Source organism: Thalassophryne amazonica, chromosome 4, assembly GCF_902500255.1.
Source record: "Thalassophryne amazonica chromosome 4, fThaAma1.1, whole genome shotgun sequence".
Taxonomy (NCBI): Eukaryota; Metazoa; Chordata; class Actinopteri; order Batrachoidiformes; family Batrachoididae; genus Thalassophryne; species Thalassophryne amazonica.
In genome coordinates this window covers 48348658-48365962 of record NC_047106.1, presented here as the reverse complement: position 1 = coordinate 48365962, position 17305 = coordinate 48348658, and the positions used below count along the sequence as shown (strand labels likewise).

Here is a 17305-nt window from a genome sequence, read left to right as displayed (position 1 = left end):
TAGGCTTAGAAACCAATCGTCCGCACGTCTTTCATTACAAAATCTCCTTTAACAGTGGAATGTCCGGATAAACTGCTGATCCCGAGCTCTTCTGAAACTTCTCTGTTCTCTCACGATGTCCTGGGTCAACAGAGGCTTAAATTTGGAGGTTTTCAGCTCGAAATAGGCTGACGACGGCGCCTCAGAGCGCGGCGCGACGTCCCACTCCGTGGGAAGTCCTAAAAACGACAGTAAGACTCCATAATCTCTCATCAGCCATTAAAATTTTCACCGAAAACCAGCTGAATTTCTCGAATGGTGTCCACTTCGATCTGCCTCACAGGTTCTGAAAAAATTTTGATAAAGCAAAGCGCCAGTCTCTCAGGAAGAAGTCAGACAAAGGAACTCCAACGAGGGGGTTGGACCACTCCTCACTCAAAGCCTGCCCACAGGCGAATGACGTAACCGACAGGCGTGAAAAAACTCACGCATGTGCACGAGGGTTCAAGGTTGGCTGATGTAATCGCACATGATTCAAATCCATATAGTTTTTGAAAAAATAAAAAGGTACGTTATTTTTCTCGCAGACCTCGTACACTCGATTATACAGTGAAATCAGCTCTCCCGTCTTGTCACATCAAGTGTTTGTACTCCAACAAAAGTTGATTTTACACTGTGATAGAGTTGATTTAGCACCGTGATAGAGTAACTCTGTTTTGACTGGGACCAGCAGTGGGCACAGCTAAGCAAAAAATTAGCTTTGATAACCATTAATCAGATAACTGAGAAGTTATCTTTTATGACGATTAACCGATAAACTGCTAAAAAATTTATCTTTATTACAGATAACCGATAACCATTAGTAATGATTTGGAAGCGGCCACATCAGATTACATTGTTGACTTATGACAAACCAGTTTCACTTTAAGTGCCGCAGGGGCTGCTGGGTAAATTCAAGGATCACAAACACAAAGAACAGACAAAAAATGAATAAACAAAAAAATAAAACCCCAAACACTGTCATCATCTTTCAAAAGCAGTAAAACACAGTATTAGAAGTTACAGTTTATCTCGGTATTAGATACACCGTCATTTACGAACAAAAGCTGCTGTTTTTCTCACACGCTTTCAACCCTGCGGCTTAAACAACCAAAATACATCCATTAATACATTGATTGGCAGAGTAAAATACACATAGTAAATATAAATTCTTACCTGTTAGTTTCAGTGGGATTCATCTGAATAAATAATCCACATAAACAGTCCTTTTTTACAATCCAAAACAGTGTCGAAATGTGAAGAAAAGTCCCTCCCTCTGTACACACAGCTGCACCGTGAGACCTCCTCTTCCCCTACCGAGTCTTGGTGATTAAATTACAGCCACAAAGAAATAAAATAAAATAATGTTAAAATTAGTCTGTTTTGTTTTTGTGTCGAGTGGACAAGTCACTGTAACATCCAAAGTGAACCTGAATTACACTACCCACTATGCTCCCTGTGTCGACCGGCCAATCACGTTTTGCGCTTAATGATGATGCCATCAGCAAGCGACAGGCAGCCAGTCTGCTCAGTGGTTATAAACACACCATAAACAGACTAAAATGTTTGATTTTAGGGTTTACAAACATTAAACTTTACCAGCAAAGAAAATCTTATTGGACTGAAAGTTATCAGAACGAAATTTATTGGAAGATAATTGGTCCGATGATGGTTTTAAAACTTATCTGAAAAGCTAATCCGATAGCAAAAACATTAGCTTCGATAATTATCTGCTATCGGATTAGCTGATCTGTGCCCACCACTGACTGGGACCAAATGGTATCCCAGCAGAGTAATCTTAACTCTGTAAATCTTAACTTAATAATTGGTCCGTTGATGGTTTTAAAACTTATCTGAAAAGATAATCTGATAGCAAAAACATTAGCTTCGATAATTATCTGCTATCGGATTAGCATTGTGCCCACCACTCACTGGGACCAAATGGTGTCCCAGCAGAGTAATCTAACTCTGCAAAATTTACTGTGTACGTACGTAAGTATTCACACCCTTTTGCTCAATACTTTGTTCATGCACATTTGGCAGCAATTACAGCCTCAAGTTTTGAATGTGATGCCACAAGGTTGCTACACCTATCTTTGGGCAGTTTTGCTCATTTCTCTTTGCAGGACCTCTCAAACTTCCTCATGGAGATCGTCGGTGCACAGCCATTTTCAGATCTCTCCAGAGATGTTCAGTTGGATTCAGGTCTGGGTTCTGCCTGGGCCACTCACGGACATTCACAGAGTTGTGCTGAAGCCACAACTTTGATATCTTGGCTGTGTGCTTCAGGTCATTGTCCTGCTGAAAGATGAACTGTTGCCCCAGTCTGAGGTCAAGAGAGCTCTGGAGCAGGTTTTCATACAGAATGTCTCTGTACATTGCTGCATTCATCTTTCCCTTAATCCTGATTAGTCTCTCAGTTCTTGCCGATGAAAAACATCCACACAGCATGATGATGCCACCACCATGCTTCACTGTAGGGATGGTGCCTGATTTCCGCTAAACGTGACGCCTGGCATTCACGCCAAAGAGTTCAATCTTTGTCTCATCAGACCAGATAATTTTGTTTGTTTCTCATGATCTGAGAGTCCTTCAGGTGCCTTTTGGCAAATTTCAGGTGGGCTGCCATGTGCCTTTTACTAAGGAGTTGTTTCCATCTGGACACTCTACCATACAGGCCTGATTGGTGGATTCCTGCAGAAATGGTTGTCCTTCTGAAAGGTTCTCCTCTCTCCACAGAGGAATGCTGGAGCTCTGACAGAGTGACCATTGAGTTCTTGGTCACTTCCCTGACTAAGGCCCTTCTCCCCTGATCACTCATTTACAGATGATGGAGGCCACTGTGCTCATTGGGACCTTCAAAGCAGCAGAAATATGTCTGCAAGTTTCCCCAGATTGTTGCCTCGAGACAATCTTGTTTCAGAGGTTTACAAGAAAATTCCTTTGAGTTCATGCTTGGTTTGTGCTCTGACATGCACTGTCAACTGTGGGACCTTATATGTAGACAGGTGTGTGCCTTTCCAAATCATGTTCAATTAAACTGAATTTACTCCAGGTGGACTCCAATTAAACTGTAGAAACATCTCAAGGATGATCAGTTGAGACAGGATGCACCTGAGCTCAATTTTGAGCTTCATGGCAAAGGCTGTAAATACTTATGTACATGAAAATTCAGTAAGGTATGTCTTCTATAATATATTCTAATTCTAAGGTAGAACTCTACTAGTGTATACTAAGGTATATCTAAATATCAAAAAAGGAAGAGTACAGTAGAGCCACTTAGGTGCCTGGTCTTGAGAACCAGGGATGGTAGGTTGAAAAGCTTTTTTATCCCATGGGAACTCTCCCATGGGATATAAATTTGCAAAACTTTGTTGGGTATTGTGTGTAGAATTTTGAGGAAAAAATAAATTTCATCCATTTTTGAATAAGGCTGTAACATGACAAAATGTGCAAAAAGTGAAACGCTGTGAATATTTTATATATGCACTATATGTCCACATTTTAGTGCTGAGCCATGTGCCAAGTGTTTGAATGTTGGCCCCTTAGCTCTTTTGTTGTTGTTGTTGTTTTTGAAAGTCAGGTTCATCTGCCATGAATCAATGCCCATACCCTTGATCCATCTCAGGTCATTGATTACATATTGAGCGCTGCCATCTGCCTTAGTCATACATAATCATAGCCAAGGTTAGGCTGATATACAGTGCATATCTGCCATGATTGTTATTGACACGTGTTTTGTCACACCTGCTATTATTCTTCCACAATGAATAGGGGCCTCTTCAGGCAGCAGTGACCTCCTTCCCGCCCCCAGCTCGTCCACCAACTGGACATCATCCCTGGTGACCGACAGCGGGAGGGACAGTGACTTGATCTTCAGGTTTGACGGTCATCAGGCAGCAAAAATCCCAGACTGGGTGGTTCCCCAGAACCTGACAGACCAGTTCACCATAGCAACCTGGATGAAGCATGGCCCCAGTCCTGGGCTTAGAGCTGAGAAGGAAACTCTCCTCTGTAATTCTGACAAGACTGGTGAGTGTGAGCATGACAGTCAGGGATTGACACTGACACAAAAATATTCCCCTCTCAGTCTATTTTTGTGCACGTACTTGCCAAACTCGTTCCTGCTTGCAGCAGGGTGTCACATTAGCTTGGGATGTATTTTTAAAGAAGAAATCAAATTGAGTGTTTTGCAGTGTTTCAGCATGCATGAGCTTTGTTTGGGAATATGGTCATTTTTTTAAACACTGTTATATTGATTGGTTCATATAATGCACAATCTATTAATGTACATTAAAATTGACCCACAGTTTAATTCCATGTCTGTCCATGTTGAGCATTATTCTGAACAGGATTCAATCCCAGTTACTTGCTGCTCACTGACTAGAACATTCACACCCACAAAGTCAACAATCTACTACATCCTAACTCCTCAAGTACTTATTGAATGAAAGCATGAACGTTGGTGGTGCCTCTTTGTAACCTGTGTTGATTTACAAAGTTGTTTGATTCAGTTGACTTGCTGCTGTCTAGGACATTCTGAGAAATCAATCAAAGCCCGAAAAATCGCTGGACGCCATGTCCAGTCTCTACATAGGTGCTGTGAGTGCTGTATATACTAGCAGTATTACCAGTAATTGCTGGTATTCTTCAGGGATGTGTTCTAGCTCCTATACTGTTCAGTCCCTGCATGGAGTAGCTTCTGGAAAACTCAGGTGCATTTTTAGTCAAGTTAAGGTTTACTGATGTTGGCTTTGTGGGTGTTTGTGGAATCAATGGATGCCCTAATTGCAGTATTTAATAAGCTAAGATCCAAACTTTCAATGATTTTCTGGACTCAGCAATCAAACGTGTATCTCTATGAAGTGAAAGTGTTGAACCTGTGGAGATGGTCAGTTATGTTGGCAGTGACATTCATGTCTCTCGTTCCTTGACCTTTATGTGCAGAGATGCCTGGGAAGAGATTTTGGAGTCATGATGTCATGAGACATGTTTGGCAGTTCCAATTTTTTTTTTGCAGGAGAATGAAGGTCCACATCTTTAGGGTCCTGGTGGATCCTGTCTTGCAGTATGGTTGTGACACATGGATGCTAACCAGTGACCTAAGTTGATGACTGAATGTCTTTGGAACTCAGTCTCTTTGGAGGATTCAATAGCCCTTGAATGGCTGTTACTTAGAGAAACTTGGATGAAGAGTATCACTTGTATGGAGAGAACATGAATAGCAGCATTTTGGTCATGTGGTGTATTTTTCTTGGCATGATCCAGTATGTGCCTCAGGACCCCAGCAACTGAAAAAGACCAACCATCTATCTGGCTATGGTAGAAACAGCCTTGCTATATGGAAAATGCAAGTCTGAAACTACTCGTATTGTAATTGGGTAACATATGTCACAGAAGTCCCTGTGTGGATTCCTGCATTCTCTGTCAGTCATCCCCCCTAAGATAGTCTGTGTGCTGTGTGACACACCCACATGTACTCTGGTAGAGAGACAGCTAGACAATGCTTCTCTATTTGGAGAGTGGGTGTGGCCAGCACCGACTCTTTTCCATTTAAAGGAACAGGCACAGGACCTTTTTATTTATTATTTGAGGCACTTTCACACCAAGCACCTTGTTTGTTTTACCCTTAACCAGAAACTAAAATGTTGTAATAGATAATTTCAATAAAATAAAGCTCAAGCAATTACAGATTTAACATGCATATTGTTTGTTAAAACAGTATATGTGCAATACAGAAAAGTGAGTTTGAATATTTTAAGGTCAGGTGCCTGGAAAATTATGTCTGCAACATAATTTGGTTGCTCAAAAGATGTATCATGTTTATTCTGTAATTGCCCAATATAACAAATGTATGAACATCACGGTACCTGCACACAAGAGAGTGTTCCTTGTCAAGACCAAAACAAAACTCGTCCAAGACTGAAAGGTTGTACAGCTCAGATTACTGACAGCGAGCAGCTGTGTTACATTGATTGATGGTGTCTTCTTTTTTTTTGTAGAGATGAACCGTCATCATTACTCTCTGTACGTCCACAACTGCCGTCTGGTGTTTCTGCTAAGAAGAGACTTTACTCAGGTGGACACATTCAGACCTGCTGAGTTCCACTGGAAACTGGAGCAGGTAAGACTTCTGACCTAATTTTTGTAAATATGGAAACTTGGATACATCTTAGGTATGATTTAGACTTCAGCCATGGTAAGGATTTGATTTTTATCTGCAGATATATCCGACCTAGTCTCACAGGTTTTTTCGTACTCCCGTCACGAAATGAGTCAAATTTTCGTGACTTTTTTTATCTAACTATTACTAACCCTTCTCCTCCCCCTAACCATAACCTAATCCTACTCCTTCTCCTAACCATAAGCCTTCCCAAATCACTTTTAGTTTCTTGCACCCGACACGGAATGTATAAGAATAAATTTGTGCTCCCGTTACGAAAATTGTTAACTTTTCCTGGCAATATCATGAACCAATAGATTAATGTATATTTCGTGATGCTGAATCATGACATGCCGTGAGATATGGTAGGATATGTCATACATTTTATGTGTAGACTGTCGGTTACTGGACACGTTACACATTATTTGTCTGCGCTAACAGGTGGTACATTGACACCATAGATGTATCTGTTGTGAATTTTGGGTTTAAATCCTCCTAAAATATTCCACACATAAAATGGCAAAAACAAAGCTGTTTTGAAAGGTTGAACCAAACAATCCAATTGGGCACCACAGTCTTGTTTGAGGGCGGGCGCTAAATGGGTAAAATAATTCTCTACTTCCGGGGGAAAAAAACACAGCATTTTTGCTGAGTTTTGGTGTAAATTACACATAAACAAAGTGAAAATACAAAGAAAAAGTGATGAAGCGGTGGGAAAGTGGGCAAGTGTTGTGGTTTGTTTATGGCCCGGAGCACAAACGTGTTGAGGCGGTTGTGCAGGTGAGAGAACAGAGCTACTCTGGTTAGCTGTGTAGGCTAACACTTGCAGACACATCATCTCCCATTCGCCTCGTCTTCCCTTCTCCACTGGGAACCGAAAAAAAACACTTTTCACAACTGCTTCTGCGATTGCCGAAAACAAAACAGTACACCATCTTTCCGTGTGAAGTTATGCTGTGTATATATTGCACAACAGTAGCGGTTGTCCCGATAAAGTGGTCAGATCCCGCGATATCACGCAGGCTTCAAATGAGACAGAGGTGCCCTATTGCTCCACTGCCTTGAAATACTTGAAACAGTAAATGAATCAGTGTTTATTGATTCACAATTTCAGTTAATCAAAACAGTAAATCTAATGCCTGGTTCACACGGCAAGATAATTAGGCCGATATCGGACCTGATCTTCCCCTTCCAACAATCTTAAGGACCCCCCCGACAATCGTGATGATGCTAAAGATAATCTTAGCAGATATTCCTGCCATGCGTGGTGTGTTAAGAGCACTCTGATCTCCTCAGAAGGCCTTCAGGGGTGCTCCGATTGCAAATCGGGGATATTCAACATGTTGGATTGCCTTGGCTCGATATCGCAGTGTGTAGTGTGTCCCCCGAGCACAAACGAGCGTGCATCCTGCTGAATGTGACGTGCAGCCAATGAGAAGCGAGGTTATGGACGCATGGAGTGGAAATTAAAATCAAAACAGCTGTTCTGAGTTACCAGAAATTCCAGTGGTCGCACTGTCTCCACTCTTTTAAAGAACACCTTTTCTTTTTCTTTTTGTGTCATTTTTTCCATCTGTTTTACATAGTCCACAAACTATCTCCGTTTGTTTAGTCTGAAGTCACGTTTAATCTCGAGAGAGATTTTTGTGAGATCTCCTGTCTGACCTGGGAATGTTCGTGTGTGAAATCTGTTGGTGTGTGGTGTGTTGACTTCACCATGTGGCTGCTCAACTACACACTGTACAACCAAACCTGTTAGATCTATGATTTTTTATCTCCACGTGTGTAGTCTCTCAGGTTTTGGAAACCTACAGATAATTTTAAAATCCTGCCCCATGAACCAGGCTTAACAATTGTTTCAGATGATTCCCTTTTTTGAAAATGCACAAAACTGTAAATGAACCAATTGCTTCACACAAATCCCCTTTTCAAAATGCTTGAAATAGTCAGCGAAAATTATTCATTAAAAAATTAAACACTTGTTTCATAAATAGATTGTTTTGAAATGCTCAAAAGACTAAATAAAACACTTGTTTCAGAAAATGTCTTACTGTTGAAAGTTTGAAACACGAGGAATTATTTCAGTAAAATTGGTGTAATTCACAAGTCTGAGCCACTGCAGTCTGCTTTCGGAATACAGTCTTCCATGCAGACAGCTTTTGCTAAAGTGAAACTGACAATGGATGGGTGCTGGCCCTGCACCCGAGGGCACAGCACTTATCCCACAACACCCTGCCTGTGGCAACAATAATTATATGCTCATCTCAGTAATACACTTTGTTTATGATGCCATCCCCCCCACCCTGTTTCTTCAGCTTGGTAAAATTTTGTAAAACCTCGTCACTGTTAGAACAGCCCAAGCAGAGGGTCACTCCTTTGAGTCCGTGACTATCCAGGGTTGGGACCAGGAAGCAGAGTTGTAGTCTTACACACCTCTCTGCAGCTTCTCTCCCCCTGCCATCCCCTCATTACCCCATCCCCGTAGAGACGGTGCCTGCTCCCAGACTACCAATAACCAGCAAAAATCTATTTAAGCATAAAAATTCAAAAAGAAAAAACAATATAGCACCTTCAACTGCACCACAGACTAAAACAGTTAAATGTGGTCTATTAAACATTAGGTCTCTCTCTTCTAAGTCCCTGTTGGTAAATGATATAATAATTGATCAACATATTGATTTATTCTGCCTTACAGAAACCTGGTTACAGCAGGATGAATATGTTAGTTTAAATGAGTCAACACCCCCGAGTCACACTAACTGTCAGAATGCTCGTAGCGGAGGATTAGCAGCAATCTTCCATTCCAGCTTATTAATTAATCAAAAACCCAGACAGAGCTTTAATTCATTTGAAAGCTTGACTCTTAGTCTTGTCCATCCAAATTGGAAGTCCCAAAAACCAGTTTTATTTGTTATTATCTATCGTCCACCTGGTCGTTACTGTGAGTTTCTCTGTGAATTTTCAGACCTTTTGTCTGACTTAGTGCTTAGCTCAGATAAGATAATTATAGTGGGCGATTTTAACATCCACACAGATGCTGAGAATGACAGCCTCAACACTGCATTTAATCTATTATTAGACTCTATTGGCTTTGCTCAAAAAGTAAATGAGTCCACCCACCACTTTAATCATATCTTAGATCTTGTTCTGACTTATGGTATGGAAATAGAAGACTTAACAGTATTCCCTGAAAACTCCCTTCTGTCTGATCATTTCTTAATAACATTTACATTTACTCTGATGGACTACCCAGCAGTGGGGAATAAGTTTCATTACACTAGAAGTCTTTCAGAAAGCGCTGTAACTAGGTTTAAGGATATGATTCCTTCTTTATGTTCTCTAATGCCATATACCAACACAGTGCAGAGTAGCTACCTAAACTCTGTAAGTGAGATAGAGTATCTCGTCAATAGTTTTACATCCTCATTGAAGACAACTTTGGATGCTGTAGCTCCTCTAAAAAAGAGAGCTTTAAATCAGAAGTGCCTGACTCCGTGGTATAACTCACAAACTCGTAGCTTAAAGCAGATAACCCGTAAGTTGGAGAGGAAATGGCGTCTCACTAATTTAGAAGATCTTCACTTAGCCTGGAAAAAGAGTCTGTTGCTCTATAAAAAAGCCCTCCGTAAAGCTAGGACATCTTTCTACTCATCACTAATTGAAGAAAATAAGAACAACCCCAGGTTTCTTTTCAGCACTGTAGCCAGGCTGACAAAGAGTCAGAGCTCTATTGAGCTGAGTATTCCATTAACTTTAACTAGTAATGACTTCATGACTTTCTTTGCTAACAAAATTTTAACTATTAGAGAAAAAATTACTCATAACCATCCCAAAGACGTATCGTTATCTTTGGCTGCTTTCAGTGATGCCGGTATTTGGTTAGACTCTTTCTCTCCGATTGTTCTGTCTGAGTTATTTTCATTAGTTACTTCATCCAAACCATCAACATGTTTATTAGACCCCATTCCTACCAGGCTGCTCAAGGAAGCCCTACCATTATTTAATGCTTTGATCTTAAATATGATCAATCTATCTTTGTTAGTTGGCTATGTACCACAGGCTTTTAAGGTGGCAGTAATTAAACCATTACTTAAAAAGTCATCACTTGACCCAGCTATCTTAGCTAATTATAGGCCAATCTCCAACCTTCCTTTTTTCTCAAAAATTCTTGAAAGGGTAGTTGTAAAACAGCTAACTGATCATCTGCAGAGGAATGGTCTATTTGAAGAGTTTCAGTCAGGTTTTAGAATTCATCATAGTACAGAAACAGCATTAGTGAAGGTTACAAATGATCTTCTTATGGCCTCGGACAGTGGACTCATCTCTGTGCTTGTTCTGTTAGACCTCAGTGCTGCTTTTGATACTGTTGACCATAAAATTTTATTACAGAGATTAGAGCATGCCATAGGTATTAAAGGCACTGCGCTGTGGTGGTTTGAATCATATTTGTCTAATAGATTACAATTTGTTCATGTAAATGGGGAATCTTCTTCACAGACTAAAGTTAATTATGGAGTTCCACAAGGTTCTGTGCTAGGACCAATTTTATTCACTTTATACATGCTTCCCTTAGGCAGTATTATTAGACGGTATTGCTTAAATTTTCATTGTTACGCAGATGATACCCAGCTTTATCTATCCATGAAGCCAGAGGACACACACCAATTAGCTAAACTGCAGGATTGTCTTACAGACATAAAGACATGGATGACCTCTAATTTCCTGCTTTTAAACTCAGATAAAACTGAAGTTATTGTACTTGGCCCCACAAATCTTAGAAACATGGTGTCTAACCAGATCCTTACTCTGGATGGCATTACCCTGACCTCTAGTAATACTGTGAGAAATCTTGGAGTCATTTTTGATCAGGATATGTCATTCAAAGCGCATATTAAACAAATATGTAGGACTGCTTTTTTGCATTTACGCAATATCTCTAAAATCAGAAAGGTCTTGTCTCAGAGTGATGCTGAAAAACTAATTCATGCATTTATTTCCTCTAGGCTGGACTATTGTAATTCATTATTATCAGGTTGTCCTAAAAGTTCCCTAAAAAGCCTTCAGTTAATTCAAAATGCTGCAGCTAGAGTACTGACGGGGACTAGAAGGAGAGAGCATATCTCACCCATATTGGCCTCTCTTCATTGGCTTCCTGTTAATTCTAGAATAGAATTTAAAATTCTTCTTCTTACTTATAAGGTTTTGAATAATCAGGTCCCATCTTATCTTAGGGACCTCGTAGTACCATATCACCCCAATAGAGCGCTTCGATCTAAGACTGCAGGCTTACTTGTAGTTCCTAGGGTTTGTAAGAGTAGAATGGGAGGCAGAGCCTTCAGCTTTCAGGCTCCTCTCCTGTGGAACCAGCTCCCAATTCAGATCAGGGAGACAGACACCCTCTCTACTTTTAAGATTAGGCTTAAAACTTTCCTTTTTGCTAAAGCTTATAGTTAGGGCTGGATCAGGTGACCCTGAACCATCCCTTAGTTATGCTGCTATAGACGTAGACTGCTGGGGGGTTCCCATGATGCACTGTTTCTTTCTCTTTTTGCTCTGTATGCACCACTCTGCATTTAATCATTAGTGATCGATCTCTGCTCCCCTCCACAGCATGTCTTTTTCCTGGTTCTCTCCCTCAGCCCCAACCAGTCCCAGCGGAAGACTGCCCCTCCCTGAGCCTGGTTCTGCTGGAGGTTTCTTCCTGTTAAAAGGGAGTTTTTCCTTCCCACTGTAGCCAAGTGCTTGCTCACAGGGGGTCGTTTTGACCGTTGGGGTTTTACATAATTATTGTATGGCCTTGCCTTGCAATATGGAGCGCCTTGGGGCAGCTGTTTGTTGTGATTTGGCGCTATATAAAAAAAATTGATTGATTGATTGATTGATTGATTGATTATCAGAGGGAGTTTTTCCTTACCACTGTCGCCTGTGTGCTTACTCATGGGGGTATCATGTCGACTGCCTTTAACAGTAAGGTTAGACCTTACTTGTGTGAAACACCTTGAGGCAGCTTTGTTGTGATTTGGCGCTGTATAAAGATAAATAAATTTAAATTGAATTCATTCATGATTCACTTGTAAAATGTTTGACACACTAAATAACACACTCCCTTCAAAAAACAAATCAAAAAACAAAAACAAATGCACTGTATCAAATGACTGAAGACAATATGGTGACTGGTTGTGAACAGTGTCCCTCCCCACCAAATTAATTTCTTGCTATGCCTCACCTCAGCACTCACAACAGTTTGAAGCCAAATTGTGGTTTTGTGCAGTGAAATGGTGCATATTTCTTCAACTAAAAAAAAAAACACCTTTGAAAGTCTTGGAAAAAGCTTTTGATTCATCTCTCCTCACTGACTGCGCATGCGTAAGAGTTTTATGACTCTTGAGTAAAATTTTCCATGGATATGAATATATTATTTGTATTTTATTACAGCTTTAACTGTTTTATTTGCTCTTCTGCCTTATTTCATTTTCCGTCATATCATCCAAATGTTTGTCAAAGTAATCAAATATGTTCGCAGATGAAAAATACTGCGTGTTACCTGACGTGAATCAGAAGTGGAAATAACTGCCATGCTGATTTAGGGAAACTTCATAGAAATGTGTCAAATCATAAAAAAAAGGAAACGCGCTGCAATCCAAAGATCTGTGAGTTATACTGCTCCAATCAACCTGAGTCTAGATAGATTTTCTATTACAGCTGCTTTATGCGCCACAGTGATGCTCCTGTAGACTGAGACAGTGGCAGACAATGGCAACCCTCTCTTATATCAGCCGTCAAACAGCATCTGATGGATCTGCACAGCCACAACAAACCTGTTCCCAGTGATCTGTAGTATGTGTGTCTGCTGATCATGGATGCTTGTGTTAAAGTCTGACAGGTGACCTGACCTTACAGACAGGACACTCCTGCAGGGATCACATGCGATAGACGCAGCTGAGCCTCAAGATCCAGATGCACCACACAGAGCTAATTTGATCAGACAGCTCGCTAGTCTTTAATGGAGGAGAGCAGAAAAGAGGTTACACTGTGTGTGTGTGTGTGTGTGTGTGTGTGTGTGTGTGTGTGTGTGTGTGTGTGTGTGTGTGTGTGTGTGTGTGTGTGTGTGTGTGTGTGTGTGTGTGTTAATTCAGACATATTGGCAAGGGTGTTCGCCTTGAAGTGGGAGCTGAGAATTTTCGATTTCTGGCCAGGAAAAGTAGAAGAAAACGTTCCCCGGAGCCAATAAACTCGGGCATGATTTCTGAACACTTGCATGTGTATACTACATAGCAGAAAATTGTTACTTTTCTCATTTATTTTATTAGCCTACTTCTTACCTGATAGCTGTGCCAATTAAATGGAGAGTGGAAGTTGCATTTTTTTTTTATGTTGATTTGTTCTTTGTCTGACAACACTACAGGCTCTATCTTCAACCCAGAGCAGAGCAGCACACATTCCCAGTGTACAACCAACAGTTGTAATTTTCACACCCAGCACATATGTTATGTTGGCTAAATAGTTCTGGGAATCATGCTCAGTTATAATCCCATAGGTGTGTTGGACTGAAAATGAAATGTGGCCAGGTGGAGCACTTTTGGATTGTTCTCAGGAAGAGGCAGAGTATTTGCATCACAGCACCACCAATAATCTTGTCTAAAGTTTGAGTGTACATTCATCCTGCTGTTTATACGATGCAGTATTCAGATGCAAGTTACATTAGTGAGTTCATGATGCCTGTGCACTGTGCTTGTGTACAATACACAACAAAACTGATTTGAGCACAACCATTCGATGGAATAAAAGTAAACACACGAATAGAAAAGTGCAAAACTTAACTTTACTGCTTCCCTGCTTCTCCTCAGGGAGCTTTGGAGGCTGCTGTCTGCTGGCACTCTGTAATGTGTTTACACAGATTCCTTAACTTGCCAGAAGACCTCTCAGTTGAGTCTGCTGTCAAAATAGTAGTGCAGTGGATGCACTGCAGCTCTGTTGGAGATGACAGATGAGATGCTGGTTTAGTTCATGTTATGCCCAAAATATGCCCATGACTAATTAAGGACATTAATCCAACTGCTTTAGGCCCTGCACCCTGTTTGCACTCAGATTATGTCCCATCTCAATAGTAAAGTGAAGTATCCACAAAGAACTGAGTATTTGAGAAGCAAAGATGGGCAGAGGATTTCCAGTTTGTCAACAAATGTGTGGGAAAAGTAGTGAAATGTTTAAAACAATGTTCCTTAAAAAACGGGTGTTATGGACTTGTGTATTTATCCACCTACAGTGTATGTTAGGGCCACTTCACACAGTGTGAATTTGGTCAATTTGCTCATAAAGTGCACATGAAGCAGGAATCGTATGCAAAACGTGTAAAATCTTAGCTGCCTTGTACACCTGTTGCTACAACTATTTTTACACACCAGCAGCTGAAATACAGTGTGCGCTGTGAGAGCCCATTGAACCCTCTCGCAGCAGGTGTTGGCCAAATTCCAGGTGACACCCATGAACATCTAACAGCACTCACATGGCACTTAGAAAATGTGTGACCATTTGCACTGTTAACACAACAGTCAGCAGACAATCACTGTCGAGGTGGATGTGAAATTTGTCTAAGTTCCCTACAAGTGTGGCTTTGCAAACAGCCACTTTGCGCTGAACTGACAAGAGGTGTGGCCGCTGACAGGAGCAGCTGTGGGGAGCTATGGATCCGGATGTCACGGCTGGGGATGTTCAGAACATCATGGCCAGGGACGGCTGTCCTGCGGTGCGCCGTCCACAAGACACGCATGTCGGGCAGGACATGCGCGCGGGGCCGGCTGCACATTCATGTCATTTCATGACTGTATGTCTGTATGTCATGACTGTATGTCATTTTATGACTGTATGTCTGTGACCATGGGCCATCTACAGAGCAACAGACGGATCATACTTGTATTGCCCGCTTGATAAGAGGGATTCAATAAAATGCTGTGTTTTTATATCGTGTGTGGTTTTATTTATTCATTTTTTTTAATACCTCCATGTCCTTGCTGATATTAGGCAGTTTCCCACACCTTTCACAGCACAGTGATGGTAGCTCAATGATAAAGTTTCTGACTGGCAGTCAGAGCTTTTGGAAAGTGCAGGTTCGATTCTTGTGGGTGGCATGTAATTTTTATTTTTTTATTGTCACAGCAGCTGCGCAATGTGTACCCACATCATGCAGGTGCTGGCACTGTGTTCCCACAAGCAGGAACTGTCACACCAACATCGTGCACACCTGCCCATCAGCGCATACGACCTGTTACGACGTGAGTCGCCTTGAGTTGTACATATTCGCACTATGTGCGGAGGGACCCTTAACCTTGTCCAGAAGAACTTCTTTGGGATCAGAGGCATCTGGATTGAACCATCACACAGTGGAAATGTGCATTGTGGTCAGATGAATCAGTATTCCACATCTTTTTGGAATAATATCCCTCGAACCAAAATCGAAAAGGACCATCCAGACTGATATCAGCAAGTTAAAAAGCTAGGGTCTGTCATGGTATTAAGGGAGGTGATGGTGTAGTGGTTAAGCACTGGTCTTGAGACCAGAGGATTGTCGGTTCATATCCCAGCCTGACCGGAAAATCACTAAGGGCCCTTGGGCAAGGCCCTTAATCCTCTAGTTGCTCCCAGTGTGTAGTGAGCACCTTGTATGACAGCACCCTGACATCGGGGTGAATGTGAGGCATTGATGTGTAAAGCGCTTTGAGCGTCTGATGAGGATGGAAAAGTGGTATATAAATGGAGTCCATGTGCAGGCCAAATGCAGACCATGGTATGGGGTTGTGTCAGTCCCCTTGGGAATGTTAATTGACACTTCATTGATGGCAACATTAATGCAGAAAAGTAGACTAAGATTGTAGAGCAACATATGCTGCCTTCAAGATGACATCTTTTCCAGGGATTTTCATGCATGTTTCAACAAGGCAATGAAAATGCATTCCTGCACACATTACAGAGACATGGCTGCAGAAGAAGAGGATGCAGGTACTGGACTGGCCTGACTGCAGATCTGACTTGTCCCTAGTAGAGAATGTGTGGAGAATTTTGAAAGAAGAATTGGGCAGGAAGAATTGGATACACTAACAACTAAAAATCTTCACCACTTGGTATCCTCAATGCCAAAACATATTTTAAGTTTTCGGAGAAGAAATGGCAACATTACAAAGTGGTAAATGTTTGAGCATTCCAACTTTTTGGAGTGTGTTTCAGACCTGAAAGACAAATGAAAGGAAGCTGGCCACACAAAACATGAAATATCATGGGTTCATATTGTTTATAATAAAATATACTAAATGTAGGTGTCATTTCAAACATTTGCCTTTTTATTTACCATTCTGTGTAATATATAATCATGGTGATTCACTTTGAATTTGTCACTTTCATTTCATCTACACCACTCATTACAAACATATGATGGGATATAAGAATTCAGCCCTATGTTGATGGACATAGGGCTGAATTAATGTCTTTTTTAGCCTTTGCTAGCAGACATATTGTCATAATGTGTTTGATGCAGCAATATGCAGCACCAGTACATGCGCCAAGAGCTGCCCTGACCAACAGACAGATGAGGAGACAGCTTGTATGTTTTTTTTCAATGTGTACACCATAACTTAAAAGTACAGCACAAATTGCCAAATGACAATCTTTTGAGGGGAGATGTTTTTTTGGGTTGGGGAACAGTCAGGTATATTTGGAGGCAGGTTTCTGTGTGATTCAAAATATTTGCAATTATTTTCTTAAAATTCCTTCAAGCTCTTCCTCAGTATTTAGACGTTCAGCCTTATGACATCATAAAGATTAGTACAACCAGTAAGCATGAGGTGTCTTGTACAAAACAGATTTCCATAACAACTAATGTTTAATCCTTCATGAATGTGTAGTAATTATAAACAAAGCAATTCACCCTCCCAGGTCACCAGGAAGTTTAGATGTTTTATATAGAGTACCACAGTTTCCCCTACATTTTTGTCACCCAAATCCAAAATATGGCCATCAGGTATTGCAAAAAGTTTGCGTCCGTCTGTTCATCTGTTCATCCCTCTGTCTGTGCTCAGCGTAACTCCATTCCTGTTACTGCCAGGGTCTTCAAATTCACAGGGAACATTTTTG

At 41.0% G+C, this 17305-nt stretch overlaps 1 protein-coding gene across 1 annotated transcript in view; it reads left to right on the top strand.

Moving 5' to 3' along the window:
* LOC117508169 (calsyntenin-2-like) overlaps positions 1–17305 on the top strand; it is a 1041373-nt gene that overhangs the window by 799295 nt on the left and 224773 nt on the right. Inside the window, exons 7-8 of the mRNA XM_034167838.1 lie at positions 3793–4050; positions 6021–6142. Of these exons, the coding sequence (XP_034023729.1) occupies positions 3793–4050; positions 6021–6142 (380 nt within the window). The remainder of the gene's footprint in view (positions 1–3792; positions 4051–6020; positions 6143–17305) is intronic.